The sequence below is a fragment of the Oncorhynchus masou genome, unplaced genomic scaffold (assembly GCF_036934945.1).
Source record: "Oncorhynchus masou masou isolate Uvic2021 unplaced genomic scaffold, UVic_Omas_1.1 unplaced_scaffold_1637, whole genome shotgun sequence".
Classification (NCBI taxonomy): domain Eukaryota; kingdom Metazoa; phylum Chordata; class Actinopteri; order Salmoniformes; family Salmonidae; genus Oncorhynchus; species Oncorhynchus masou.
This window is the reverse complement of record NW_027016734.1, coordinates 125,001-127,633: the sequence shown is the minus strand read 5'-3', so window position 1 is coordinate 127,633 and position 2,633 is coordinate 125,001. Positions and strand designations below refer to the sequence as shown.

The 2,633-nt window shown below is 42.7% G+C and overlaps 1 protein-coding gene across 1 annotated transcript in view; it reads right to left on the bottom strand.

Moving 5' to 3' along the window:
- Positions 1-387: 387 nt before the first annotated feature.
- The window catches only part of LOC135539104 (glutamate receptor-interacting protein 2-like), a gene marked incomplete at both ends in the record, with an annotated part of 118,668 nt that continues 116,422 nt past the window's right edge, over positions 388-2,633 (bottom strand). Inside the window, 1 exon segment of the mRNA XM_064964959.1 lies at positions 388-451. Within this exon segment, the coding sequence (XP_064821031.1) occupies positions 388-451 (64 nt within the window).

Below are 2,633 nucleotides of genomic sequence, written 5' to 3'. Positions count from 1 at the left end.
GACTACATTACTGTCTCTCTCTGTAGGAGGACTACACTACTGTCTCTCTCTGTAGGAGGACTACATTACTGTCTCTCTCTGTAGGAGGACTACATTACTGTCTCTCTCTACATAGGAGGACTACATTACTGTCTCTCTCTGTAGGAGGACTACATTACTGTCTCTCTCTGTAGGAGGACTACACTACTGTCTACTGTCTCTCTCTGTAGGAGGACTACATTACTGTCTCTCTCTGTAGGAGGACTACAATGTCTCTCTCTGTAGGACTACATTACTGTCTCTCTCTCTACATTACTGTCTCTCTCTGTATTTAACCCATTACTGTCTCTCTCTGTAAGTCATTCATCTGTGGCCTGAAGCCCACCATTTTCCTGTATCATACTGTACCTGTGAGCCATGCTGCCTTTCTTAATGTCTGAGATGATTAACGGCTCTCCAGATTTCTTACTGGCTGTGAGGGACAGGAGAAGAGAGGATGAGGAGGAGAGAGGTCAGCTAATGTTAGTTACTGATGCACAAAAGTTTTATCAAATGTTGGTTCTTTCTCTATGTGTGTGTGTGTGTGTGTGTGTGTGTGTGTGTGTGTGTGTGTGTGTGTGTGTGTGTGTGTGTGTGTGTGTGTGTGTGTGTGTGTGTGTGTTGTAACCTATGTACAGTTGAAGTCGGAAGTTTACATACAGTTATGTAATTTTTCAACCACTCCACAAATTTCTTGTTCAAGTCTGGTTCACCCTTGGGAGCAATTTCCGAACGCCTGAAGGTACCATGTTCATCTGTACAAACAATAGTACGCAAGTATAAACACCATGGGACCACGCAGCCGTCATACCGCTCAGGAAGGAGACGAGTTCTGTCTCCTAGAGATGATCCTACTTTGGTGCGAAAAGTGCAAATCAAACCCAGAACAACAGCAAAGGATATTGTGAAGATGCTGGAGGAAACAGGAACAAAAGTATCTATATTCACAGTAAAATGAGTCCTATATCGACATAACCTGAATGGCCGCTCAGCAAGGAAGAAGCCACTGCTCCAAAACCACCATAAAAAGCCAGACTACAGTTTGCAACTGCACATGAGGACAAAGATCATACTTTTGGAGAAATGTCCTCTGGTCTGATGAAAAAAATAGAACTCTTTGGCCATAATGACCATCATTATGTTTGGTGGAAAAAGGGGGAGGCTTGCAAACCGAAGAATACCATCCCAACCATGAAGCACGGGGGTGGCAGCATCATGTTGTGGGGGTGCTTTGATGCAGGAGGGACTGGTGCACATCACAAAATAGATGGCATCATGAGGACGGAAAATTCTGTGGATATATTGAAGCAACATCTCAAGACATCAGTCAGGAAGTTAAAGCTTGGTCGCAAATGGGTCTTCCAAATGGACAATGACCCCAAGCATACTTCCAAAGTTGTGGCAAAATGGCTTAAGGACAACAAAGTCAAGGTATTGGAGTGGCCATCACAAAGCCCTGACCTCAATCCCTTAGAAAATGTGTGGGCAGAACTGAAAAAGTGTGTGTGAGCAAGGAGGCCTACAGACCTGACTCAGTTACACCAGCTCTGTCAGGAGGAATAGGCCAAAATCCACCCAACTTATTGTGGGTAGCTTGAAGGCTACCCAAAACGTTTGACCCAAGATAATCAATTTAAAGGCAATGCTACCAAATACTAATTGAGTGTATGTAAACTTCTGACCCACTGGGAATGTGATGAAAGAAATAGAAGTTGAAATAAATCACTCTCTACACTATTATCCTGACATTTCACATTCTTAAAATGAAGTGGTGATCCTAACTGACCTAAAACAGGGAATTTATACTAGGAATAAATATCAGGAATTGTGAAAAACTGAGTTTAAGTGTATTTGGCTAAGGTACAGTGCCTTGCGGAAGTATTCGGCCCCTTGAACTTTGCGACCTTTTGCCACATTTCAGGCTTCAAATATAAAGATATAAAACTGTATTTTTTTGTGAAGAATCAACAACAAGTGGGACACAATCATGAAGTGGAACGACATTTAATGGATAATTCAAACTTTTTTAACATCTCTGAATGATCCAATGTTGACCTAAATGACCTGCACTGTGATAGTCTCAGAGGTCCGTTAAAAGCGCAGAGAGCATCATGAAGAACAAGGAACACACCAGGCAGGTCCGAGATACTGTTGTGAAGTTTAAAGCCGGATTTGGATACAAAAAGATTTCCCAAGCTTTAAACATCCCAAGGAGCACTGTGCAAGCGATAATATTGAAATGGAAGGAGTATCAGACCACTGCAAATCTACCAAGACCTGGCCGTCCCTCTAAACTTTCAGCTCATACAAGGAGAAGACTGATCAGAGATGCAGCCAAGAGGCCCATGATCACTCTGGATGAACTGCAGAGATCTACAGCTGAGGTGGGAGACTCTGTCCATAGGACAACAATCAGTCGTATATTGCACAAATCTGGCCTTTATGGAAGAGTGGCAAGAAGAAAGCCATTTCTTAAAGATATCCATAAAAAGTGTTGTTTAAAGTTTGCCACGAGCCACCTGGGAGACACACTAAACATGTGGAAGAAGGTGCTCTGGTCAGATGAAACCAAAAATTGAACTTTTTGGCAACAATGCAAAACGTTATGTTTGGCG